At 52.4% G+C, this 25081-nt stretch overlaps 8 protein-coding genes across 8 annotated transcripts; 4 read left to right on the top strand and 4 right to left on the bottom strand.

Annotated features, from left to right (window-relative positions):
• Positions 1-18: 18 nt before the first annotated feature.
• On the bottom strand, positions 19-1734 carry PSV08DRAFT_199095 (SCA7, zinc-binding domain-containing protein). The gene is made up of 4 exons (XM_014217998.2): positions 1583-1734; positions 1369-1524; positions 687-1298; positions 19-633 (listed from the first exon to the last, which is right to left on the bottom strand). The coding sequence occupies exons 1-4, from the start codon at positions 1605-1607 to the stop codon at positions 188-190; spliced, it is 1239 nt and encodes a 412-aa protein (XP_014073473.1). The 5' UTR covers positions 1608-1734; the 3' UTR covers positions 19-187.
• Positions 1735-1881: 147 nt separating this feature from the next.
• Positions 1882-8803, bottom strand: PSV08DRAFT_199099 (glycosyltransferase). Its single transcript, XM_066092018.1, has 13 exons — positions 8700-8803; positions 8558-8636; positions 8302-8495; positions 7753-8249; positions 7567-7706; positions 7208-7518; positions 6970-7162; positions 5744-5809; positions 5629-5687; positions 5541-5573; positions 5278-5495; positions 5209-5225; positions 1882-5148 (listed from the first exon to the last, which is right to left on the bottom strand). The coding sequence occupies exons 1-13, from the start codon at positions 8774-8776 to the stop codon at positions 2359-2361; spliced, it is 4674 nt and encodes a 1557-aa protein (XP_065949466.1). The 5' UTR covers positions 8777-8803; the 3' UTR covers positions 1882-2358.
• Positions 8804-10596: 1793 nt separating this feature from the next.
• Positions 10597-13549, top strand: PSV08DRAFT_199102 (uncharacterized protein; the record flags this gene model as incomplete). Its single annotated transcript, XM_014217996.2, has 1 exon — positions 10597-13549. The coding sequence occupies one exon, from the start codon at positions 10597-10599 to the stop codon at positions 13078-13080; it is 2484 nt and encodes an 827-aa protein (XP_014073471.1). The 3' UTR covers positions 13081-13549.
• Positions 13550-13961: 412 nt separating this feature from the next.
• Positions 13962-14882, bottom strand: PSV08DRAFT_360818 (uncharacterized protein). Its single transcript, XM_014218050.2, has 2 exons — positions 14822-14882; positions 13962-14753 (listed from the first exon to the last, which is right to left on the bottom strand). Exons 1-2 carry the CDS (start codon positions 14833-14835, stop codon positions 13970-13972), a joined length of 798 nt encoding a protein of 265 aa, XP_014073525.1. The 5' UTR covers positions 14836-14882; the 3' UTR covers positions 13962-13969.
• A 185-nt stretch (positions 14883-15067) lies between these two features.
• Positions 15068-17611, top strand: PSV08DRAFT_199110 (glycoside hydrolase). Its single transcript, XM_014218014.2, has 4 exons — positions 15068-16016; positions 16073-16861; positions 16918-17184; positions 17240-17611. The coding sequence occupies exons 1-4, from the start codon at positions 15334-15336 to the stop codon at positions 17280-17282; spliced, it is 1782 nt and encodes a 593-aa protein (XP_014073489.1). The 5' UTR covers positions 15068-15333; the 3' UTR covers positions 17283-17611.
• A 420-nt stretch (positions 17612-18031) lies between these two features.
• On the top strand, positions 18032-19251 carry PSV08DRAFT_400590 (uncharacterized protein; the record flags this gene model as incomplete). Its single annotated transcript, XM_014218049.1, has 3 exons — positions 18032-18073; positions 18138-18753; positions 18863-19251. 3 exons carry the CDS (start codon positions 18032-18034, stop codon positions 19186-19188), a joined length of 984 nt encoding a protein of 327 aa, XP_014073524.1. The 3' UTR covers positions 19189-19251.
• Positions 19252-20585: 1334 nt separating this feature from the next.
• PSV08DRAFT_360821 (uncharacterized protein) lies at positions 20586-22597 on the top strand (the record flags this gene model as incomplete). Its single annotated transcript, XM_014218048.1, has 3 exons — positions 20586-21087; positions 21169-21637; positions 21818-22597. The coding sequence occupies 3 exons, from the start codon at positions 20586-20588 to the stop codon at positions 22302-22304; spliced, it is 1458 nt and encodes a 485-aa protein (XP_014073523.1). The 3' UTR covers positions 22305-22597.
• PSV08DRAFT_175113 (uncharacterized protein) lies at positions 22490-24376 on the bottom strand (the record flags this gene model as incomplete). The annotated part of the gene is made up of 4 exons (XM_014218047.2): positions 22490-22659; positions 22720-23658; positions 23714-24235; positions 24286-24376. 4 exons carry the CDS (start codon positions 24374-24376, stop codon positions 22490-22492), a joined length of 1722 nt encoding a protein of 573 aa, XP_014073522.1.
• Positions 24377-25081: the final 705 nt, after the last annotated feature.

The following is a 25081-nucleotide window of genomic DNA, read 5'->3' on the forward strand; positions in this document are numbered from 1 at the left end:
CGCACTAAGGATGGCCTGTTTCTGAATCGTGATTTAAACATAAAAAGCCAGTGTCGAGATACCCAGACACCGGCATAAAAAACCTCATTGTGTTCCTGCACGGGTATCATAACGCCAAGACCTGGGCTTTACGCCATGCCCAATACTAATACCAATCCCCTTGCCCGTCATCATGTGCACGCTGCTCTCAAGACACTTTCTGCAAGTGTCCGGGCAACAACTGTCGAGGGCCCCCTGAGCTAATAGTACTCTGCCTTCTGCTTCCTGCTCCGCTATCCAGTCCAGCACTCAGCGGTGCCCCAAAGCCCGCGCTCTGTGGAAAATGTTCGTTGGTTGCGCTCAGAGGTGCGCCCATCATACCCAGTCCCATCCCTCGTCCGGTACTCGCGTTGTCTCCTCCTGAGAACATGGAACCTCCTCCGCCAGGCGGCGCTCCAAGTGCAGAACGAATCATGCCCTTCATCCGTATATATTGGTATTTCGATCGTTGAGACGTGTGAGTATACGTGGCCATGGGACGCGGTCGGTGCCGGCCCAGGGCGGCCATGATCGAATCTTTCTCTTCGTCGGAGTCAACAGCGCCCGAGGGCTCGAGATCTTCGGGAAGAGGGGCGTTTGCGTCGATGAGTGATCCTGAAGCAAGGTTAGCATGTGCTCCTCCCGACACTGGTTATCAGATGGCATACTTTGTATCTTGGCCTGGTTCTTCTTTTGGTACTGCGCCAATAGCATATCGTACGGCAGACTACGTCCCGGAACAGCCCTCTTGAGACCCATGGAGTGGCTCTTGCAAGTCAAACTCCTGGCGCAGTATCCACCGTTTGGTAGAGACACACCACACTGCCTCTCGACGTCGACTGGTCCTTTGGGTTTCGCACCCTTTTGCTTGGGTTCGTCCTTCTTCTTCTTCTTTGCATTGGGCGCCTTTTCCGCATCTCCATCAAGCTTCCGCTTCTTGCCTTTCTTTGCGCCGTCCCCATCCATGGAAGCGCCTTTGATGGCCGACTTGCGTGACTTACCACCTTCGTCGTCTTCGCCCTTCTCCTTTCTGAGCGCAGCATCTTTGGCCTCCTTGGCTTCTTTCTTCTTCTTAAGCTTCTCTTGCTTCTTGTGGAGACACTCGCGGATATGTGTTGCTGACGATGCGCGGAGCACTGGCCGGCGACAGTGCTTACATTGTACTGTGTCTACTTTGTCATCTAACGGGCGGCCGCTGGGGAAGCCAGAGATTGTCTTCTCGTCAAGAGGGTTGATCACAGGCGAAGTCGTCGACGATGCGGGGGCTTTGTTCTCAATATCTAACCTTACATTAGCATAGTATAGATTATATGCATGCACGTGGTGCGCTGCACACAGAGTTTGGCATACTTGTCGCATCGCTTTCCTTCCAGTTGCCCGGTAGCGATGGTTTAGGCACCGGCTTCTTGATCCTCAACTTGATCCTCGACTTTTCCGACTTTACGACGCCTTTAAGCAAACTCTTATCTAGCAGGCCTGTGGCTCCCTCCGAATTTGTAGGAGTTTCTATAGCGCATTAGTGCCAACGCGCGTGTGGGGTGTGGACACTGCGGCATGAGCTCACCCTTTCGCGCCCCATTCGCGGCCATGGTCACGGCTGCTTAATGTCGGCGGAGCCCTTTAGTGGGCTTCTGAAGAGGTTCCCAAGGTCGCCCGGAACGTGATATCAATATTGCCGATGCCCGGTTGCTTGCAAGGAATGAATCCAGATGGGTATAGACGCGCGTGTTGTTGAAAGCCTCGGATCGGTTGTCGCCCGGCGATGACGCGCTAGTCCAAACCGGTCGATACATCACATGCGCGCGCCATAGCTACTCTCTAGGATCAATCACCAAACAGCCTTCAGTATGACACCGAGTATTGCACACATAATTGAAAAGTAAATAATTCTCTTTCTCTCACTAAAATACATTGTTTGGTCGCTTGTTGCAGTGATAAAACACCATATAGCTGCATATAGTACTGTCAAGTCAAGACAGAATGCGCAGTTCCAAGATAACCACCCAATGCATACCATGGCATACCCAGTGAATCGAGGCCGAAACTTCCAGTCGACCCCTCCAGCGCCATGACATATCCTGTCAAACGCCTTGAAATGCATGTACCGTACTCTGAGCGCTATTGCTCTTGGTATCAACGCTCCGAAATTCGCCAAAATATGCTGTTTCGTCATTCGTAAATATACGCAGGTATTTCAACCTTCCAGTGTGGCGCTTCCGAGCTTGATCGGGATGAAAGACTTGCAACAATATGCAAATCTTGCCGCTGTGGTTTTGCAGCAAGTTCACGGGTTGTTTTCACCATGTTCAACCTCTTGCATATGCTTACTGCACCCAGACATTAGCGTCCACGGCCCTTAGCCTTGTTCGCCTTTGCAGTCTTCGCTTTGCCCTTCTTAGGTGGCTCGTACTCCTCGAAGTGGTTGTAACCAAACTCATCACGCATGATGCTGTTGGTCCAGTGGAGACAACGATCCTTGGGCGCCTCATCGGCCTGAGTCTTGTTTCGCGTCGACACCCGAGGCTTGTTTTCGTCCTCTTCTTCTTCCTCTTCGGGTTTGTTGGATTCTTGTAGATGTTGCTGCATCTTCAGCATGTACTCTGCAATGCGATCACGGAAAGCCTGCAGCTCTTTACGCAGCGCACGTTCCCGTAATCCGCGCTCATCCAGCCAGGCCAACAGCTTGTCAATGTCTTCGGGGTCATCGTAATATCCCCACTCAGTAGCCGTTGAGAGATGCGTAGAACCCTCCTCGCGCTCTTTGCGCTGAGGGACAGTGTAACCAAAACGCTCCATGTCTTGAGTGAGGGCAGGCTCCTCCAGATTCGGGCCAAGTTCATACTCGCTAGGACCCTGGACCCAGATTCGTCCATTAGCGTAGCCATACTCAGCAGTAGAACTGTTCGGAACGCCACCAAAAGGCATGCCGTTATGTTCAAACCAGTAGTACTTGTTGAGGAAACGGTCCTTGCCAAGAATCTTGCTGCGGTGCACCAAAGTCTCACGGAGATCATCGTCAAGTTCGTTGATGTTGGCCTCACAGTCCTTGAGCTCATCTTTCTTTCTCTCAATAGCCGCTAGAAGCTTTTCCCATTCCTTTTGCTTCTTGTTCCTCTCGGCGTCGGCCTTTGCCTTCTTGACCTTCTCTTTCCGGGCATCTTCGGCGGCAGCCTTGCGCTTGTTCTTGTTTGATGGACGAGTTCTTGTTTTGGAAGCAGTAGTATCATTTTCATCGTTGGTTTCGGCAGCAGCCACATCTTTGGTGTCCTCGTTAGCACTGACCATGGATACGTCTGCTTCTTCGCTCGCCTTGGCGTCAGTAGGCGATGCGGGAGTGTTATCGGGCAGATGGATCTTTCGCTCCAAGTCCAACTTGCACAGCTCATCGGCTAACTCCTTCCTCTTGCGCTGATACTCAATCTTCTCCTTCCGCAGACGAGTCATTTCCTGAGCAGCGGCAGTGAGTTGATCTCGGAAGTTCTCGGTGCCAACAGTCAAGTTGAGAAGCATTTCAAGTGCCGATATGCGGAGATTGACGTCCAGGTCGTTGTAATTTTGAGCAATGGTGAGGGTAGTGGGTTCCTCCTCCTCTGGCGGGATCAATTGCGCAAGAATCTCATCACAAGCCTCCTTCCTGGCAGGGTCAAAGGAAAGACGATGGAGTAAGGCGACGACAATGGACTGCCACCCTCCCTCAGCGAAGTTGCGCACCTTGCACTGCTCGATCCAGTCAAACTCTGCGACAAATTCTGCAGCCTTGTGGATCTCCTTTGGTGGTTCGGGTGTGGGCGTGCGTTGTTTTGCAAGTAGCTGTGCGGCACCCGACTTTCTCAAGCTGCTGCGGGTAGTCCTAACCGGTGGCTCAGGCTCAGGCGTGGGGGTTGATTCGCTGCTGGACTCCTCATCCGACGACTCGTCATCCATGTTTGGCAAGGAACTCTGAATTTTGCCTGAATCGCTGATGATTTGCTTCAATATAGCACAGTGCATCTCAACGAATAGTTCGCACTCGACCGTCTCGTGCGAAAAACGCATGGCATCCACGAAGTCGTCGAACGTGAAAGAGTCGAGCATGTAGACCGTGTCATGGACGTTGAGAGTTTCCCAGATGCATAGCAGCGGGCCAATGCTCTTCATCAGAATACCCGTCTTCTTTTCCTCAGAGGGAGGCTCGACTCCATCAGGAACATCATCAGAGAAGAACTTCAAGGGTGGCCTGTTCACTTGAAGACGGGGATGCTTGATTTCGAGATCTTCGCATGGGTACTTGATGTATTCGACAGGGCGAGCTGGTGGAGGTGCTTGTTGCGGCTGTGCAACGGTCGAGGGTCTGGGCGCCTGTTGATGAGGAAACGTGGTTTGAAATGGAAAATTGGCTGGATGACCATTTCCCTGTGGAGGCATCTGCATCAGATGGGGAGTTAGATGCGCCGGGAGATTGGATAATACCTGATGTGGCTGTCCAAAGGTCTGGATGGGTTGTGGCCCGCTGTTGTACATCGGCGGCGCATTGAACAAGTATTGCGGTGGAGGGCCATTCAGAGCCACGAAAGGATGGGGCAAATTTTGTTGGGGGTAGGGAGGTGTATTCGCAGAGAAGTTGACGAATGTGGGCTGACCTGGTCCGGGAGGAAGTGGTATTTGACCATTCATGTGCGGACTGTGACCGTTTGCTACGTGCGGTGGGTACGGTTGTTGAACCGCCTGGGTGGCGCCGTTAGGTATGCCATGAGCGGCCTTTTTAGCAGCGATTATAGCCTCCCGTGTCTTGTTATCGGGGATCTTGGTTGGAATATCATAGCGCTTTGCCAAACTGTCTTTAACCATCCATGGGGCTTTGAGCCAGTCCTCACGTTTGAGGGCATTACGAAGAAAGGCCTTTAGAAGAAGCTTTGAGAAAGTTTTCTTGTCTCGGTGGAGGTCTGAAGCTTTGTACTTTGTCACGTTTTCCCCAGTGTCTTCCATGGTGATTACGTAAGTGTACGTTCGGATGTTGTCGTCCATCGATTGGCCAGTGAACATACTGTGCATTCGACTGTTATCTGTGATCTGAGTGATTGTACCGAATCGACGTGGATTGTCTCCCTCGATAGATACACGGTCATGCAGCATGAAGTGCTCCTTGAAATGCTACAAAAATGAGTTAGTGTCATAGTTTCCGTGGCTTGTTCGGCCAAGTAAGCAGCTTACATCGTAAACGTCATTTACTTCAAAATGTGTTAGCAAAAACCCAATTGCAAATATGGAGCCTGAACTTACCTAGGTCGTCTATGCGCTCGTGATCCTGAAACTGGACATAGTGAAGAACAGGAGACTTCAAGCTATCAGGGAAGATGCTATTGATCTCTTTGGAAGCTTCCGTCTGCACGGATGTTACCTCCTCGTCGGCCTTGACGAGTATTGACGTGGAGCCTACCTCGCTCTCTTGGGCCTCGAAATAAGTGTAACCGGAATGCCCAGTCGCCTGGCATGTGAAGCTTCGCTGCGATCCGATTAGCCGTCTTGCGCTCAATTGTTTGAACTATGGTTCTCTTGCCTGTTGGTAGAAGTCCAGCCTAGATTGTGTTAGTAACGTCCTTGTGCCTGACGTCATTTCTATGAATCTCTTACCGCTCGAGGTAGCGCTCATAGTCGACAAAAACCTCCCCAGTCTGCTCGATATGCCACACCTAACCAATAGTCTTAGTATGTATACCCGTCGGCTTAATCCAGTTATGTGACGCACTTCGGCATTATCGTCGAGGTTTTTGGGTCGGGGTTCAAGCTTGACGGGTTTGCGCTTGAAGAGAACCTAAACAATTCTCAGCAGATGTTCGTGTGTATACTGCGACCCAGTATGTACCATCTTGAGGTGAGCACCAGCTCATGTAGGGCTCTCGGCCTCTAGTGTACCGCGTCGCAAACTTCGGAAGCGTCGCGATGGTCGGAGCGCGTAGGTTGTGCTTTGCGGGGTACAATGTACAAAGAAGCGGAAGCAATGGCCCCTCCGCGAGCGACTGTGCGACTCTATGCTTTTCACGCGTCAGAAAACGATGTCGACAAATTGCTGTCGCACTCTTCGGTGGTCCGAAAAGCGTTCCGAGACGCGTCTCCCAGTTCCGAAAGCGCGTCTGAGAGGTTCGAGACTGCCGGCGAGAGGTTGGGGCGCGGTTGTTGGTCAGGCGGGCGAGAGGGTGGACAGCAGCAGCCGGAGGGCAGTCAATGGGAACAAAAGTGAGTGGAAGGTAGTAGGAGAAGCCCATAGTCCCTTGGCGCGAGGTGCCATACTAGATGCGGTAAGGACCGTCTTCGCACCCTACCACCTACGCCCCGAAGCTACGCACCCCACCACCATCACAATATCGACGTATTTGGACTCATTCTCGTCGTACAAACGAGGACAATCAGGCTGCAGTGTTCATGCGCCGATTTGTTATGACATGCCAAAGAATTTCTCATTATAAAGTGAGAGTGAAGGCCGGCCATGAAGATGCTCCATGACGCGAGCCACCTTGAGCAAACCCTTGGGCAGGCTGACCCACTTGCTGGGACACGCCATCCTTATACCCGCCTCTTGTCCCACACGGCCTTGCTGAACCACGTACAACCAAAGAGCTGTATATTCTGAAAGACAGCGCAGTATCAAAATGGCTTGACAGGATACCCGACCTTACTTTGCTCTTGATGTTTACGTTTGTCTCCTCCAACTCACCAAGTATGATAATTGAGGCTGCTGAGTGCTCAGAATGTCGGAGTGAACCTCTCTCGAAAGCCAACTCTCCAAACATCTTATTCCCTGCAGGCTTATCTGACTTGATGTAGTGTATGTTGGAATGAAAACGAGCTAACATGTCGCCCAGACGAGGTTACTTGAACAATGTTGGTGACAGACACAGATGATGGACGGCAAAGAGTACGGTTAATAGTATAAATGTAGCCAATACAGATTCCGGCTTACAAGTCAAAGTATACTACCAAGAAGCCAACCCAACTGCCCACTACACCAATGGCAGAGTAAGAGCTCGTAAACATGAGCGGTAGGAACTCGTAACGGGACCCAAATACAAGGCCGTGAACGAGTGAGCAATACGCAATCAAGGGTATCGAAAGTGTTATGTAGAGCAAAGAGAACCGATCGAGCAGAAAGATGCGAGGTTTAGGTGATCTAACAGGTTAGCGTATACTTGGGCAAAGATCAGGGGTTGCCTACGCTGGGGCTAGCCGGTCAAAGGCAAGCAGAAACAAGACAAGCCAGAAAATGGTGTAAACCGTCTTGACAGGGAACTCGGCCACAGTAAACAGTAGCGGGAACAACGACACGTGACCAGCAACAGCCAAGGGCCGGAAAGCCCCGTAATACCTGCGATCTTGGAGCGCTATCAAACTAAAAGGAATGATGACAAGCAGAATTGCCTTTTCGTGGACGTGCCAGCCAAAGAGAAACGACGCGTAGCCACAGAGCGTGATGGCGCCGACGAAGGCTTCCCAGGTAGGCTTGAAGAGCAGTCGAAGAAGAACAGGCTGGAAGATATTAGTTGAGTCGTCTTTGTGAAGTGGCAGGGTGCATACTATCTGCGCTCCGAGCGTAAGGAGGAAGCAAGTCAATGGAACTATGTCGGGAAGCACAGCAAAAGAGGTGTCTCCAACTAAACCTCGCGTTACGCTATTCACTGCCTCCTGATCAACATGCAGTCCAAGCCGTGGTGCCACTATCCGCGTCAGTGTTGCCAAGTAAGAGAAGGAGGTTGTTTTTACAGTAGATCAGCACGCGGTCCGTAAATGAATACATTGCCCAAACGTTTGGGGCCCAGTAGGCGTGACACAGTCCGCGGGAGAAAGGGAACAAGCGACTGACGACTTGCCCCATCTGACCCCATATTGCGAACGGACCAAAGGCTGCTGCGAATACCGTAATGATGCCGACTCCTAGTTTGATACAGTTGAAGAATTGAATGTTGAAGTAGGGAAACGACGAGCGATTACCCAGACAATAAACACGTAGGAGATAGACAAAATAGGCAGGGGCGAGATACAGATAGATGTGCTTGAAGCACAGGAGGGCAGCAAAGAGAAGGCCAGACAGCAGAAGCGTAGAGCTGTTGCGCGCCAGGACCATTGACAATACCAGGATACCGTAGAGAAAGCCATTGTACTGGAAATGGATGTGGTCGATGATTAGCAGACCCGGAGACAAGAGAACCGAGAGAGCAGCAGCATGGGCTGTGACTTTGGACTTTGACGTCTTCACATAGCTGAAACGGACTTAGCATGGTGTGTGTGTCACGTAGGGTGGGATGGCAGTACAGATGCAGAGCGTAGACCAGAACCAGTTCAGTGAGGATGACGGTAGTGCGCTGGAAGTAGATGGTCTGCCAGCTGTCATAGCCCAAGTCTTTCACGTTAAGCAAGCCAGCGTCAGCATATGCGGCGGCTTGAGACAAGAGCCACTCAAAGTAGGCGAAGAAGGGCGGATAGTCAAGGGTCCATTCCGAAGTTTTCTGTTTGTGCGGTTAGAGGTTGATGGCGAGGCGAGGGATGCTATTGGACGTGGCAGTCTGACTTCATAGTACCACTCTTTGATGGGCAGGGAGTGGGTTAGAGCTAGCCAATTGCGGTGGACCTCGAAGTCGGTCGACTTGCTGCCGAAAAAAGGTCAGCATGGAGAGGGTTGAGGCGTTGGGCGTGTGGTGCGGCAGACGTACTATGCAGGAAACAGTAGCACCTTGAGCGCCGTGGCCACGACGGCGCACTGGGCAAGCGACGGATACAGCTCTGCCATGGCGAGACGGACAGCGGGTGAAGGCACAATGGGCAGAAAGCACAGATTAAGTTGAGGATCGTAGTCCGAGTCACGTGCTCGCTTACGGGCGAACCCCGGTCGTGGAAGGTACGTACCTAGCGAGGACTTGGTAGTAGCCAGCAGTACCCAAGTAGCAAGCATACCAAGACAGCAGCAGCAGGCCAAGTGCCTCTGTTTGGAACCACACCCACGCACGCCCGCGGCTGGCGCGACGAGGGCAAACGGGCGAAGAAGCAAAAGCGGATTCGAGAACAATGCAAACGTGAACGGGCGCCAGGGGAGAGTGGCTGGCAGGCGGCGCTGACAGTTTCGCATAATGGTGTCTGACGTTTGACACACGGCATAGGCTCCGCTCCGTCTTTGTTCCCCTGGGTGCAAAAATGCTCCACGTGAGCGGTTTCCTGCCTCGCACACCTGTTCGTGGTCCCCGGCACTAGGGGGGAGGGGGGTTTGGCTAAGTACTTACGCTGGAGACTGGAGCCGCAATTTGATCTGGACCCGCTGGCGCTGGCGCTGGCGGTGGTGGGTAGGTAGCATGGCAGGACAGGACAGGGCATGGCATGGCATGGCATGGCATAGCACGGCAAAGCAGCACTCTAGTACTATTACCGTGGCGCGCACCCACGATGCAGCGGCATTGCACCATGTAGAGTGTGGAGTGTGCACACAGTAACAAGCCAGTAGGTAGGTACGTACATACCAAGTACCGTTACTACTTGCTGCATACTTGGAGCATGTATCGGCGTGGCCCGTCTAGTCAGGGACCAGAGCTGCACGTCTGCAATTACCCGCTGGCCGCAGCTGCTCGAGGCAAAAACGCTCCGAGCAAGAGACACGGTACACGGTACCCTCGCCCCGTCAAGCAGCACCAGCACCGGCACCTCCTCCACGGCACGCAAGCCATTTCCACCCACGCCGCGGCGACTGGCCAACTGGCACTGACATTGACACCGACACACTCACCAAACACTGGCACACGCACACGCACACACACCCCACGGCAGGGCGGCGCCTGGTGTCGAGGGTGGCATTGTCCGATTCAGTGGAGGGCCTGCGCGTTTAAAATAAGCAGAGCGCTAGCCGTCCGCTTTTGGCGGCCTCATTTGCGCCTGCCTCCTAATGGACCCTGCTAGTGAGCATTTCTCACCGACCTCTTCCTGCTCTCTCCTCCCCACCGTGTCAGGTCGCATCCCTCTTCTTCGATCCCTTCATTCATTACCTCCTCTTCTCCCCCGCATCGACGCTCTTACGCTCTTGCACAAGGCGCGCTTCTTTGCCCTTCCTTCTTGTCCTTGTCCCATCGTTTGGTGCACGTATCAACACAAGCCACGCGGGTTTCTTCTTCGCCAGCTCTCGGCCACAGCATTTAATTGCCTTTCACCCCCCCCGCCGCTGCCATTGGCCTTCCATCCTTACCTCGACCGTGTCGCCTCGCTCGCCCGCCGCCGCGAACCTGTGCCTGTGCACTCGGCACTCCTGCAACCCATCCAGTCTTTGCCTGGTTTGGTCCACAGCACTCGCCGCCATTGTGCCTTCCCCAGTGCGTCTCCTCGCCTCCTTTCGCTTCTGCGCCCTGTCAGACTAACCTCGCTCCCCAGATCGCTTCTTACTCGTTGTAATACAGCATCATACTTCGCACGCCTAGCGACCATCCTGCAACCGGTTGCAACTTCCCCTTCTGCCCTACATATTTCGTCGTCCGGTCCAACGAGTCCCGGGCGCAGTAATACATCTTCACCACGGCGGTTCTATCTCAAAACCCGCGGGACAGCTTCAGCCTGCCCCCGCACCTTCTCGATATGCAGCAACACGACGGTGCCCCTACCGCCCCCAGCGGCCCCCGTCTCCAGACTGGTTTCCCCAGACAGGTCAATGGAGGCCATCACGGCTTTTCCCACGGTGCCTTTGCTACCAACCAGCCCGGCTACGGTGACAGGCACCCGGAGAGGGCCAACAACATGTCCATCAACACCGGCAGACTTGCCCCGGGCAACCAGAATGGCGCTGATTTGCAGACTCCTGGAACCGGTTTCGACATGAACTTCACTCCTCTGCTTCCTTCGCAGCTGCTTCTCGGCAGCCCCTTCCAGCCCGGTTCTCCTTCTGCTTTTGCATCCCCGCAATTCCAGAATTTTGCCCAGTTTGCGAGCCAGAACCAATCGCAGCAGCAGAATCACCAGTCTAACCACGTCGGTAGCCCTCTGCAGCAGCCTCTCTCGCCCCAGCTGTACCAAAACATGGTTTCTCCTACAAGCGGCTTTTTCGGTGGCCCACAGTCTCCCACCGGAGGCTTTTCTGGTTTCGGCGCGCAGGGCCTTGGTGGCCTCGGCTCCTCCATGCCAATTGCCCCTGGCTTGGTCTCTGGAACCAGCAGGACCGTCTACTTGGGCAACATTCCCCCAGAGACATCTGCAGAGGAAATTTTGGGTCATGTCAGGAGCGGCCAGATCGAGTCTGTCAGGCTTCTGCCTGACAAGAACTGTGCCTTCATCTCATTCTTGGATAGTAGCTCTGCTACGCACTTTCACTCTGATGCCATCTTGAAAAAGCTCTCCATCAGGGGTCAGGACATCAAGATCGGGTGGGGAAAGCCTTCGCAGGTACCCACATCTGTGGCCTTGGCAGTACAGCAGTCCGGCGCTTCTCGTAACGTCTACTTGGGCAACCTGCCAGAGGATGTTACCGAGGACGAGCTCCGTGAGGATCTCAGCAAGTTCGGACCCATTGACACTGTCAAGATTGTCCGAGAAAAGGCCATTGGTTTCGTTCACTTCTTGTCGATCGGCAATGCCATTAAGGCTGTTTCCCAGCTTCCCCAGGAGCCCAAGTGGCAGGCTCCTAGGCGTGTATACTATGGCAAGGACCGCTGCGCATATGTTTCCAAGACGCAACAGCAGAACGCTGCTCAGTACTTGGGTATTGCACCCGGATATGCACACGTTTTGAACGGCGCGGACCGTGATATGATTTCCAACGCTCTCGCTCAGCAGTCCGTAGCTGCGGCTGCAGTAGCAACCTCGGCTGGTGGTGTAAACAACCTGGGTAACCGCACTGTCTACTTGGGTAATATCCACCCGGAGACCACTATTGAAGAGATTTGCAACGTTGTGCGTGGCGGCCTTCTTCACCACATCAGGTACATTCCTGACAAGCACATTTGCTTCGTTACATTCATCGATCCCACTTCTGCAGCGTCCTTTTACGCTCTCAGCAACCTACAAGGTTTAATGATTCACAACCGCCGTCTGAAGATTGGATGGGGCAAGCACTCTGGCGCTCTTCCCCCTGCCATCGCCCTTGCCGTCAGCGGCGGTGCTTCCCGCAATGTGTACGTTGGTAACCTCGACGAGTCTTGGACTGAAGACCGTCTGAGGCAAGATTTCTCCGAGTACGGCGAGATTGAGTTGGTCAACACCCTGCGCGAGAAGAGCTGTGCCTTTGTCAACTTCACCAACATCGCCAACGCCATCAAGGCTATCGAGGCCATCCGAGGCCGCGAGGAGTACAAGCGGTTCAAGGTCAACTTCGGCAAGGACCGATGTGGTAACCCTCCCCGCCAGATGACCAACCAGCAATCACAATCTCAGCAAGCCGGCAGTGATGGTCTCCAGTCGCCTTCACCCATCAACGGTCTGCACCCCAACCGTGCTGGTGCGTCGGTCTCGCCCACTGGCTCTGGCGCTCCTGGCTCTGGTCAGAGTACTAATGGACAGTTTCCCTCTGTTCAAGCCCCTGCTTCAGGCAATATTCTGAACGCGAGCAGCAACAACAACCCGTTGATGATGTACCTCCAGGCCCAGCAGCAACAGGCTCAACAGCAACAGGTAGAGGCCAACATGCAACAACAGCAGAACCAACAACAACAGCAGCAGCAACAGCAGCAGCAGCAGTCGTTTCAGTCGCCCCAAGCTGCCTTCTATGGTGCTGACTTGAACTCGCCCCAGCCTCACCACTCGCACAGCTCTCACCAGAGTACCTCAAGCTTTAGCCTGATCAACGGTACATCTGCTGGTGGCTCTGGAACTACTACTGTTGGCGGTCTTCTTGCGCCCTCGAACCTCAACTCTCGTGGTCAGCACTCCCGTGCTGTGAGCCTTCCCGCCTTCACCCAAGGGCCCTTCAACCACTCCATGCCACAGACTCAAGCTCCTCAACAAGGATCGTTTGGTAGTCTGAGTTCGGGCATTGGTGGGTTTGGCAGCGGCAATGGTGGCTACGGCCTTGCGATTCAAGGTGATGGTGGCTTGCCTGGATGGGCTGAAGAGGAGGTCGGTGCGCAGTAAGCGCCCGTGGCCATTTTGGATACTCGCAAATGTCATGTTCACATTAGCGATATCCGATTCAAATCTACGACGTCAAACCTGTTGGTTATCACTCACCACTTACCTCCCTTCTCCTTTCTTTCTTTTTGCAAATCTTTTTGAACCTAGGGTACTGGCGGAAAGGGCGTCGCTCTATTGATCTGTCGTGGATCTGACTCTTCAACTATGTGTTGTAATTTGAACATGCGCGTTCTTTGCCTTAATACTTGACCTTACCACTTTCGTTTTCTTCTTCTTTCTTTGATTCTACTTCTTCTACTTCTTCTTTTTCATGGCTTGACATGTTTTTGTTCATGTTTGTAGTTTAGATACCTGTAGGGATACCTAGGGACAAATAGGTGTAGGGGCATGAGACTAGCACAGGGTCGACATGAGTGTCTAGGCAGGAGTTCGTCAGTGATGTTGGCAATTGGATTTTGTAAAAGCTCAAGTGTGTATGCGTGTGTGTGTGTGTGTGTGTGTGTGTGTGTAATATTGTTGTTTAGTGATGAGTGCTGAATACATGTGCAAACTCCTTTCCTTTTCACATGAAGCAAGCATGGCTTTACTCAAAAACAGAGCATCAAGATTACCTGGATGGGGCATTTGTGCATTGAGATGTCATGATAGACTCCCGTTGCATACATGCTTTCTTGATTAGAATATGTGCGTATCTCTAAGTTAGTCTTTGACGATCTCTACTGAGTAACCGGCTGCTTGGCAATAGTCCACGCAGCATGTGATGGTGGGACGTTTCACATAACGACAGATGTAAAAACGAGACACTGAGTGCTGCTCTATCCCGTCTGAAGAACACCCCCTTCCCCCCCTCCCAAAAAAAAGAATACAAAAGAGGCGGCCGCGTGAAACCTCAGCCCCGGATTCTCAATGCATCACACCACATATGCACCGCCTGCTCGCGCTGCTGCTCCCTCTTCACCTCAGCCCTAGGCACCATCATGAACTCTTTAACTTCCGAGCGACCCAAATCCTTGCCCTCCTTGATACGATTCCAGCAGTCGCGAATAATCGCCTGCGCATACTCGAAATCAATATCGCTCTGCTCGCCTGCATCCAACGGCGCCCCGTTCTCCACGGACGAGTACGGTGCATCGGGACTCTCATCTGCGTCTTCTGCGCCGACAACGGTCGTGATGCAGAGAACTATGCCGGGGGAGAGCATTGCGCCTGACTGGGGCCCCTCGCGTGTGGCGCGCAGTTCGCCGAGCTGGATGGTGCAGAGGCCCGCGGTGTAGGAGGTACCGTCGCGCACGGAAAGTACATGGCGCTGTGCCCAGAGCGCCGAAGACTGGTTCCTGAGCATCGAGGCGTGCGCATCTTGCTGGCGCAGCGGTATCGATGCCGTAGTAGCTGTTTGCGCGGCTGGCTGCGCATAGATATATGTTCTGTTCGGGGCGAGGGTGGAGAGGTGCAGCATGTGCTGGTACGAATGCGCGTATGGCGCTGGTTTACCGTCTGCGCCCACGGGCGGCTGGTAACCTGGGGGAATCACGTCGCGGAATGCGCGGTAGGAGAGGGACCATGGTGGTTGGCGGGTGGCGGTTTGGAAGCTCGACTCTATGCTTTGGGTGAGGGTGTTTACGGTGGAGAGGGCGGCTTCGACGCTTGTGGAGGGGTTGGAGATGAAGTAGAGCCTTTGAATGTATGTGTGGTTAGTATGATTCAATTGGTAGTTGGGTGGGTGGCTAGCTGGCTTACTTACCCGCTGTACTTCATCGTGGAAGCGGAGGAAATAAAAAAGATGCAAGTCGGGGATATATCTCAGGCACCGCGGCTGGTGAAAGGCCGGACATGGCGGAGCCGGCAGTTTGGGGATCGGCGCATGGGCGGTTGTCTTGCCCCCCCCCCCCCCCCCTGCTAGCTTCAGGGTCGGGGGACGCGCAACCGCGTCGGGAATCGGCACTCCAGCCTTGTTGTCTCAACCATGGGCTGGCCATGCAGCTGCCATGCGTCTCCTGTCTTTCACATCCCATCTTGGCCGCATCTGTGTCGTATCTTGAGCGTTTGAACGCCGCCACTTCATATTTTTTTTTCATAGAGCTTTTATCTATTGATATTTTCCCCGCTTCTTCTGGCTTTCCCCGCCGCTATCTGGGTCCATTGCGGCACCGCCGTTGCACTTGATTACTTTAACTTTGCTCTTATTTTTAGATCTTACACCTATTTTGATCCTTTGCTACATGAGATTCCCTCCATAGACTTCCCCTGGCTATCATGAGCCCCATTGTTCGACGCATCATTGTACTGTTCGTCTCCACGACATTCTTCATCCTCGCCTTTCGCCAACTAGGCGCTCGAAACGGACTCCCCTCGCCCACCTTTACCTCCTCAAATCGCATCACAAACCCCGTAGAATGGAAGAAAGTCCCGCTGCGACATCCAGTCGCCTCGCTGGCGCCGTGGCCGACAGGCTTGCCTACTGCCATCCCGAGAATACAACATGAGTTTGGAATCGAGACGGAGCACAACAAGGCAGAGAGAAAGCAAAGGCAGGCAGCGGTGAAGAAGGCCTTTTTGCATTCGTGGCGGGGCTACAAGCAGCAGGCATGGTTGCAGGATGAAGTGACTCCGGTAACAGGAGGCTTCAAGAATGGCTTCGGGCAGCGTGCAGCGACCCTGGTGGATGCGTTGGATACACTGTACATCATGGGGCTAGACGAAGAGTTTGAGGAAGCAGTCCATGCAGTCAAGAAGATTGATTTCACCACTACGGCTGTCCAGCGGCTGAATGTGTTTGAAACAACCATTCGCTATCTCGGCGGTCTGCTCAGCGCCTACGATTTGAGCAAGGGGAAACATTCGACACTGCTGCATAAAGCAGTCGAGCTAGGCGATATGCTGTACGCCGCGTTTGACACGCCGAACAGGATGCCTGTGACACGGTGGGACTGGGAAAAGTAAGCTTTGTGTGCCTTGTGTATGTGCAACCAAACTATATACTAACGTCGAGTAGCGCTGCTCTGAGTGGCCACCAAGAAGCTGATGCGCAGGCGCTCAGTGCCGAGATTGGATCGCTGACTCTAGAGTTTACCCGTCTCTCGCAGATTACAGGCGACCTCAAATATCACGATGCTGTACAACGCATCGCGAATCTTCTAGAGAAACATCAGAGTCGGACCAAGATACCTGGTCTCTTTCCTATCCTTGTCAGTCCTTTCCGCGAGGAGTTTGATTCTCATGGCTCCTTTACCATGGGAGGCATGACGGACTCTCTATACGAGTATTTGCCCAAGCAGCACCTGCTTCTCGGGGGGGCAACGGATCAGTACCGGAAAATGTACGAAAAGGCCATTGAGCCAGCCAAGAAGTATTTGTTCTTCCGTGCCATGGTGCCTCACAATCAGCACATTCTAGTTCCAGGAAACGCGCGAATTAGTGCTGCAGGCTCAATCAAGCTCGAGCCCGATGGTCAGCATTTGGCATGTTTTGCGGGCGGCATGGTTGGTCTTGGTGCCAAGATCTTCAATCGCACCGACGACCTGGATGTCGCTCGCAAACTGGTAGATGGCTGTACCTGGGCGTACGAGGCCATGCCGACGGGAATTATGCCCGAGACGTTCAGCCTGGTGCCGTGCGTCAACGATGAAGACTGCGCCTGGGACGTTTCAAGATGGCATGCCGCTGTTAAACGCACATATTCTACTGCTCTGCATGCACAGCATTACGATGTTCAGGATGTGATCAAGGAAGAAGGACTTCAGCCTGGTTTCTCGAGGATTGAAGATCCCCGTTTTTTGCTACGGTAAGGAGTTTTACTTTTGTCCTTTATTTATGACTTCATCTAACGCCGGCATTTAGACCGGAAGCCATCGAGTCGGTTTTCATCCTCTACCGTATCACTGGCGACACTACGCTGCAAGATACTGCCTGGCGCATGTTTGAATCCATCGAGAACGCTACCATGGCAGAGTTTGCCCATTCGGCTATTGCTGATGTGACTGTGCCCAAGGGACAGGGTTCACTTAAGCTAGATGAGTGCGAGAGTTTCTGGATGGCGGAGACACTTAAGTATTTCTATTTGATTTTCAGCGAACCGAATCTTGTCAGCTTGGATGATTACGTCTTGTAAGTACTTGGCTCCGACTATGTCTTGGGGATGATGGCGCTAACGATCGCATAGTAATACTGAGGCACATCCGCTGCGTCGGCCAAAACAGACTTGATAGTCTGAATATTCTTAGTGGATAATCTACAATGCCAAGGAGAACTAAGCAGATGTATATGTGTATGCATGATTATGAGAGTGTGAACACATCTTGCTTTGCCTCTTAGCAGTGCACCTGAAAGATACATTTTAGAAGGATTGGGCGAACTCTACAGTCGAAATTCCACATAGACACAGACAATTTCCTGTTGCCCCGCCATTACATGATACACAGAAATGCATGATATATGCCAAGACTTTCCTGATTCGATTTAGTGTATTACAATTGCACTTGTTGTATTACAGTTGCACTTTGGTAGCTTAGTAACAATCGAAGCTGGTTAGTAAAATCTCCTTTTGTTCTTTGTCAGCAAAATATTGTATTTCAAATACATGGCGTGACTGGCTACACATAGTGGAATGCGGGGATGTGTTTGTCCGACTGCTACTATGCCGATAGCCCTTTTGGTCACAGTGCACGAACAAACCCAGAAAACATCTATCTATTTGCTAGATGACATGTATCTCATGATGCGAGAGGCTGACTATGCCCGGTGCATAACGGGCAAAGTTTGGCCAAGATATTTGTTGAGATTACATTCTTCTTCGATGGCATCTTGGCATGTAAGCTAGAGACGAGATAGTCCATGAACAGTACCAGATCACAAATCGTTGGAGTATATAAATTGCTTTGTTCTCGGGCTTCACCAATTCTCTATCCATCTGCGAATTCTAAACTAATCCAGAGTCGACTAACTGCACGGAATCATGACAAAGACAATCGCTGTCATCGGCGTAACAGGGAACCAGGTAAGTATGAACTAAACCCACCATCACCCCAACATCGTTAGACAAGACATTTAAAATCCCCCAGGGCTCATCCGTCGCCCGTGTATTCCTCGCTGAGCCCGGATGGAAAGTCCGCGGCATCGCCCGCGACCCGTCCAAGCCCTCAGCACAAAAATGGGCATCCCAAGGCGTCGACATTGTCCCCGGCAACCTCGACGACGTCTCCTCTCTCAAGCAAGCCTTCCAAGGCGCGAACGTAATCTTCGGCGGCACAGACTTCTGGGGCCACCTTAACGACCCGGCCACGCACAAGCTGGCCGCCGAGCAAAACCGCACCCCAAACGAAGTAGCATACGACCGTGAAGTATCCCAGGCGAAATCCATCATCGACGCAGCTGCCGCCAATCTAGCCACGCTCGACCGCTTCGTGCTCTCCACTTTGTCCGAAGCGCGGAAGTGGAGCAACGGGACGATCAAGTGGAATTTGCACTTCGATGCCAAAGCCGAGGCTGTGAATTACCTCAAGTCTACGTATCCGGATTTGCTGGCTAAGACGAGCTTCGTACACTTGGGGTACTACGCTAGTAACTGGAAGTCGTTCAGTGGGAGGCCCACGAAGCAGGCGGATGGATCGTTTGTTGTTAGTTTGCCCATGAGTGGGGACAGGAAAATACCCATGTCGGATCCGGTTGCAGATACTGGTAAGATGCTCACGTTTCTTCTTTCTTTCTTTTTTTCATGTCGGCTTGGTTTTTTTTTTGTTGTTGTTGTTGTTGTTGCCAGAGGCTGATGTGTTTGAAAAAAAAAAAGGCTATTTCACCAAAGCACTGGTCGAATCGCCTCCAGGTATTATTTTGAGCGGCGCCGGCTCGTTCATTTCGTTTAATGAGTGGTGCGAAATCTTTGGTCGCCTTAACAATGTTAAATGCGTCTTCAAGACTATACCTCGCAAGGAAATGGAAGAGGCAATGGGACCTATCTACGGACTTGAGGTTGCAGACATGTTTGAGTACTTTGACAAGTATGGGTTTGATGGTGGGGCCGAGGTTGTTTTCCCATGGGATCTGGGGGTCAAGATCAAGTATACGACAATGGAGGAGTATATGAAGGGTGAAGATTGGAGTTCTGTGCTATGAAGTCCTTCTTTGGATGAAAGTGAGTATACCATGGGTAGTGTACCGATTGAAAGCTATTCTTGTTCATGTGATGATGGTCCTTGCGCAATAATGCTTTGTCACATATTGTCCATTTGTACGAGTTTTCTCTGTATTGCCACAATCTTCTATACTGAGATCATCCGTAGGACAAGATCGTCCGTAGAATAGGCTGGATGCGTACACTTCCGTGGGATGAGGGCATACTCGAGTGCGGGGTACATGACACGCGCGGTTACTAGTGGGAGCCGTGACAGCGACGATCGACTCTGTCACCCACATCTTTTATCCTCACATACGTACTCTTCTATAGCCCAAAATCCGACTAACTATATGCAAGGGTCACTGGTGGCCTCCGGAAGCGTCTCATCGCTCGATGATTGGTCGGCAACCAGAAGTGTTGCTTTTTTGTACTTACCAAGCCGTTTACCTCATTGTTCCTCTAACATGTCGATAAAGCCAGTCCACTTTCACGCAGGCCAGATATTGACGGTCAATTGCACATGATGCTTCTCTCTTAAGAACCTTACTTTTTTTTTCCATATAAGCCCATTGCAGCAAGGGCTCATGTGGCGCAGGAATATTATTCCGACTTGGTCAAATGCATGTCACTGCTCAGAGCAATTCGCTAACCTTGACTACCGGATATCACACCACTCACGGCACTGCAAATGCCGTACTTCCCCAATCACATCGTTCCATGACAACGAGTACGAGGAAAGTCTAGAATGCCGATAGTACCCTTTGTACATTGCCGACAGCGGCAAGCCGCTCAAGTCAGCCGCGCAACATGCACCGTACAGGGCTCGACTGAGAAACCGATCGATTGGTAGGCCAGTGAAAGATAGCCAACTCAATCTGCGCGCTCCTCTGCCAAGAGGATTGGGATTTGGATACTAGACAAGGTTAGCTTCATGCGTTCGCGCAGCGATCTACGCTGAGGGCACCCCCACCAGCTTTATGCTGATGCTGTGCACACGGCGATACGAACCTATAAGTTGCAGTCGTCATCCATGGGGCAAGACGTGCCATATGTGATCGCCTGCGTATCATCGCAGCCTGCTGATTGCTCTTTTCCCGGGTAGTCATGCATGACACCTTGTAAAACATGTACTTAAGCGGAAGGCGCCCCGCAGGTTGCATTGATAAGGAATATGTATCTTTTTGCTTGCTGTGAAAGGCGTCTGGCTTGATCCATGCTAGCTTTTGTTTGTTTTATCAGTGTGTAGAAGGGCTGGGCCTATCTTGACGGTTTCAGCTTGGGGGTCGTACAAATCACTTTGTCCCACCACATTTTTGCGGGTATTCTGAGGACGTAAAGAAAATCGGTACCAAAGAATCAAGAGGAAAAAAAAGGAATTAAAAACGAGTAGTTTGAGATGCCGTTCAGCCTTCTGCTGATGCTGGGGGCAGCTTTTCTCGTTGGCTCGACTTTAGCCCTTCTTCGACGAAGCAGACGCACCATTCTCCTTGAGCGACTTCGCGCTGGTGGGCGAAGAGTATCCGGAGCGAGAACCCCTCCAAGGTCTCTTTCACCCAGCCAAAAGACGGAAATCCCTCTCGAAGTCGACTACTCTGATGCATTACCGCCATCACGTCGATCAGCCCTAGTCGGAATCTTGAAAGATGGGGAACTCGACGAGCCAACAGAGGGTTGGACGAAGAACATGCTGCCAATGGAAATATCTTACCTGAAAGCCGACGACACAAAACGTCTCCCCTGCGGGTTTTCCGTCAAAGAGATCAAGGCTCTCGGCGACTTCCCTGACTATGCTACTCTCAGCGGCGTACCGCTTCCAAACCCATATCCCGAGTTTGACATAACCAAGGCGCTGCCTCGACCATATCGACCGTTTCGATGGCCATACCACCAAACCATGTGTAGGTTATCTTCTTTGAAAAAAGAAACCTTCCTCCCCAAGACATACCTTTGAACTCTACTAAGAACCAACACACAACCAGCCCTCAGCAGACTCCAACCCGACTGGTGGATCGAGCTCGAAAACACCTACACAGAACGCATCCAACAACGACGATCCCTCTTCACCCAACACGGCACCGACGTCCTCGACGCCCTGCCCGGCTCCGAGCTCGCGTGCAAAGAACTAATGGAAACAGCCGTGCAGTTCCTCTGCGCCCGCTACCCGCACTACTTCTCCCTCTCCCCAGACAAGTCTGTTCTTCGAAACGGAATTCTGCACTCGGAAACCAATCTCTCCGCCACACACCCGTTGCACGTACTCCTCGACAATGTACCCGAGGACTTTGCCATTATGCTGCGCGATGAGCGGAGCGGCCGCTATGTACTCCGCGCAGGCGTCATTTGTAGTGCCTTGGGCTGGAATCTGGGGACGAAGCTGGGAAAGCATCTCGCGGATATTCATGCGCCGATTCCGGATTATAAGGAGAAGATGGCGTTTTCGATGGATAGGTATGTTCCTTCTTCTTCTTCTTTCCCCCATCTACCCCCCAAAAAAACCACACACACACACACACACACACAGAGAGAGAGAGAGAGAGAGAGAGAGAGATGGAAAGAGGACAAGGACATAAAGAGTAACATGATTGGAGATACAAATCACTAACAGTAGAGAACAAACCCAAAAAACAGATACTTTACCAAAAAACCAACCGACAAACCCATCCAACGCGGCTCCTGGGGCCTCGAAATAAAAACACCCCTCTACGCCCCGCCGTCCTCGCCGCTCCTCGCCCACCGCAACCACCAACTGCCTGTGTCCAAACTGCCGGTTGACGACATCCACTTGCGGGTAGACTGGCAGACGCTACGGCGGCTCCCGCTGTCGGGCGCCGTCGTGTTTAACTTCAAGGCGTTGTTTACGCCGGTGCGGGAGTTTCGAAGCGAGCCCAGGGTTCCGGGGCTGCTGTTGAAGGTGCTCGAGCAAGGGAAGAAGGAGTTGATGGAGTACAAGGGGACGTGGCATGTGGAGCATGTGGTCAAGGATGTGTTGAGGGCGTGGCATGAGGAGCAAGTGGCGAAGGGGTGGGTGGAGGAAGGGTGGGAGGCTGAGACGTTGGGGGAGAGTCCGTGGTTTGAAGGGTGGGAGGGGAAGTGGAGGGGGATGCAGGGGTTCTAAAAGGGTTGGTTTGTTGATGGGAGTGGGGACTTGAAGGATGTGGGTTTTTTTTAAAGAGATTTCAAAAAGGGATTGATGATGATGATGATGAGGAGGAGGAGGAGGAGGAGGAGGAGAAGGAGGAAGGATTACACTACATGGTGATACTGAATCTCTATAGCCGAAAGAAAAGAAGAAGAAGAGCTTCACTTCCCCAGTCTCTTTGCTAGATCCCCTCGATAGATCCATGCAGCAGCTCCTGCAGCCACTGCTCCCAGTGTCCCGAGGACTAACGTCGTGTTACTCACGTACGACTCTTCGTGCACACGTCCAATCTTAGTCGTCTGTTTTCCCGTCCCAAAGACGACCTTGCTGGCTCTCAGCCCGCCTTCCTTCTCAGCCTGCACACCATTACCATTTTGCACAGGCTTGACACTTGTGACGTCAAAATCCTCCCAGTCAACCTTACTCATCATCTCCTGATAATCAATCACCGTGCCAGACCAATTATTCGTGATTCTCCCCTCGCTATTCTTGTACCAACTACTACAATTCGGGTCCGCAAACGAGCTCGTGGCGAGCTTCTGCTGGATCTCATCATTGTAGGCTTTTGTGCGCTGGGGGTTGGGCACGAGGCCGATTCGCTTGCCACGGCTGCGGGCGTCAAGAACAGCGGCAACGAGGGCGTTGAGGTAGCGCGACTGGGCCTCAATCATGAGGATGATTGAGTTGTGGCCTAGGTTCGTGTTCGGCCCGTAAAACATGCCAAAGTTAGGTAGCGAGGGTACAGAGGTGCCGTATAGGGCGTAGGCGCCACCGTTCCAGATGGAGGAAAGGCTGCGGTTTTGCGTCCCAGTCACCTGTATGGGGTGTAGGAACTCGAGGGTACGGAAGCCTGTGGCGAGGACAATGGTGTCATGGTCGTGTTGTGTGCCGTCTTCGAGCTCAATACCCGATTCGGTGATTCTGCGTATCTTTGTGGTCTCAAGCTGTGTCTTGGGGTTCGGGAGAGCGGGAAAAAAGTCGTCAGATATGATGACGCGTTTGCAGCCTGGGTTATAGTCTGGAGTGAGTTTTTCCCAGAGATCAGGCCGGTTGGGAATCTGCTTCTCCATCATGTCCTTGCAGGCGGCGCGAACATCTTTGGCCATGGGGCTTTGGTTGTTGCTTACAGCGTCATAGAAGGACTCACGGAAATCCATCATCATGCTGCGAATGCGCCAGCTGACAGGGGGCACATAGCGTTGGAGGGCACGCCTGAAGTCGCTGATAGGACTGTCGAGACGCGGAATGACCCAATTGGGAGAGCGCTGGTATACTGTCAAGGACGAGGTCTGGGGCAGAATATCGGGTATGATTTGCGCAGCTGTTGCACCTGTTTGTTTTTGTTGAGCTAGGTTGTCGAACATACTGGGTACTGCAATACATACCGTTTCCAATGATTCCAACACGCTTCCCCTCAAGGCTGTGGCTCCAATCCCAGCGTGCAGAATGCATGACTTTGCCTTTGAAGTCTTGCAGGCCTGGTATATCGGGATATCGAGGCTGATTAAGCTGGCCGACTGCTGAGACCAGAAAGTCGCACTCGATGCTGTATCCAGAGGCAAACTCAGCATCCTTGCCACCGATCACGTTGACGTCAACTCTCCATCGGTTTTTGGAGTCGTCCCATGTCGCAGCCTCGACAGCAGTGTTGAAGCGAATGTATTTGTACAGGTTGTACTTGCGTGCTACATTCCGAAGGTAGTCGAGTATTTCCTCTTGGCCTGGATACTCTCTTGTCCACTCTGGGTTTTGCTCAAACGAATAGCTGTACAGCATGCTCCAGACATCACAGCAGCAGCCAGGATATTTGTTGTCGTGCCATGTGCCACCGACACTAGAGCTTTTTTCTACGATGATGAAGTTGTGACATTTGTTGCGTTTGATGAGGTCGATAGCCATGCACATGCCTTTGGATGCTTAGCCCCATACGATCAGATTGTCTGGCCGGGATACTGACCAGAGATGCCGGCTCCAATGATGACTACTGCAGCATCGGTATGGGTTTTGTTCTGGACCGGAACCTGATGCCATGGTTGCGAGCCACCCATTTTGAGAATACTCGAGAATGTGATGATTAGGAGATGGAAGAAGGATTGAGCGGTCTAAGGGGAAAGGGGGGGAGGGTACAAGAGACGAGGGAGCTCAGCCGAGTAAAAAGCAAGCCACCTTTATATGTACAACCAGTGCGACGCCTTCGCTGCCGTGCGGACAAGTGACATGAGCATTCTAAAGATTATCAGAAACCGGCAAGCGGTATAGCGCCGGCATGGTGCAGTGAATGGTGGGGAACACGATGGAGATCTTCGGCGAAGTGATTCACAGACAGCTTCCCCTCTTCCCAAATCCGACCAGTTCCCGTCCGAGGTTGTGCAGCATGGTGCTTTGTCATTATGCAGTTGCGCTTCCGTTTTTACTACACTTGGAAACACTAAGCCTCATGAGGAAGAGTGGGAATGGATTATGAATCGAATACCCTGGATTGCTGCAATTCGTGGGCAGAAGTGTTCACGGGTGATGAGGAGCAGTGGTGTGGGCTCTCAGCAAGACATGCGAAGCGGGTTGTGGGGAAGGCGCAAGGGCGGGGGAAGGGCGGTATCCGGCAATGGTGGGCCATTGGGGCCGGAGCACGCCAATCACCAAGTGAACTCACCAGACGCGCCTGGCAACAGGTGCAGACAATATTACAGGCCAGCCAAAGTTGCAGTGTGTCGTCAACGAGTCTAGTCGACAGAACATAGACATGTGCGTGTGTA

The sequence above is a fragment of the Bipolaris maydis genome, assembly GCF_028858645.1.
Source record: "Bipolaris maydis strain C4 unplaced genomic scaffold PSV08scaffold_4, whole genome shotgun sequence".
In the NCBI taxonomy this organism is placed as follows: domain Eukaryota; kingdom Fungi; phylum Ascomycota; class Dothideomycetes; order Pleosporales; family Pleosporaceae; genus Bipolaris; species Bipolaris maydis.